The sequence below is a fragment of the Penaeus monodon genome, chromosome 32, assembly GCF_015228065.2.
Source record: "Penaeus monodon isolate SGIC_2016 chromosome 32, NSTDA_Pmon_1, whole genome shotgun sequence".
In the NCBI taxonomy this organism is placed as follows: Eukaryota; Metazoa; Arthropoda; class Malacostraca; order Decapoda; family Penaeidae; genus Penaeus; species Penaeus monodon.
In genome coordinates, this window is record NC_051417.1 from 7,567,434 (window position 1) to 7,567,638 (window position 205).

At 57.1% G+C, this 205-nt stretch overlaps 1 protein-coding gene across 1 annotated transcript in view; it reads right to left on the reverse strand.

Annotated features, from left to right (window-relative positions):
* Positions 1 to 205, reverse strand: part of LOC119593414 — a 10,200-nt gene that overhangs the window by 1,022 nt on the left and 8,973 nt on the right. The window contains exon 7 of the mRNA XM_037942344.1: positions 26 to 199. Within this exon, the coding sequence (XP_037798272.1) occupies positions 26 to 199 (174 nt within the window). The remainder of the gene's footprint in view (positions 1 to 25; positions 200 to 205) is intronic.

A 205-nucleotide genomic window follows, 5' to 3' on the forward strand; every position in this document is an offset into this window, starting at 1 on the left:
ACCCTGTCCCCATCCCCGGATTTACCTTCCAAGTGACAGCTGGCGCGGGGACAACCATCTCGTTCTCAGTCAACCCAAGATAAATCTCAACCGGGTTTGCGTTGATGTCATCCAAGGCCAGGACATCGAAACCGCCGGTGTAGATGGTCAGGTCAGTGCCGTGGGCTTCGGCAAGGTCACGGGTTGCGAACTCGAGGTACTGTGG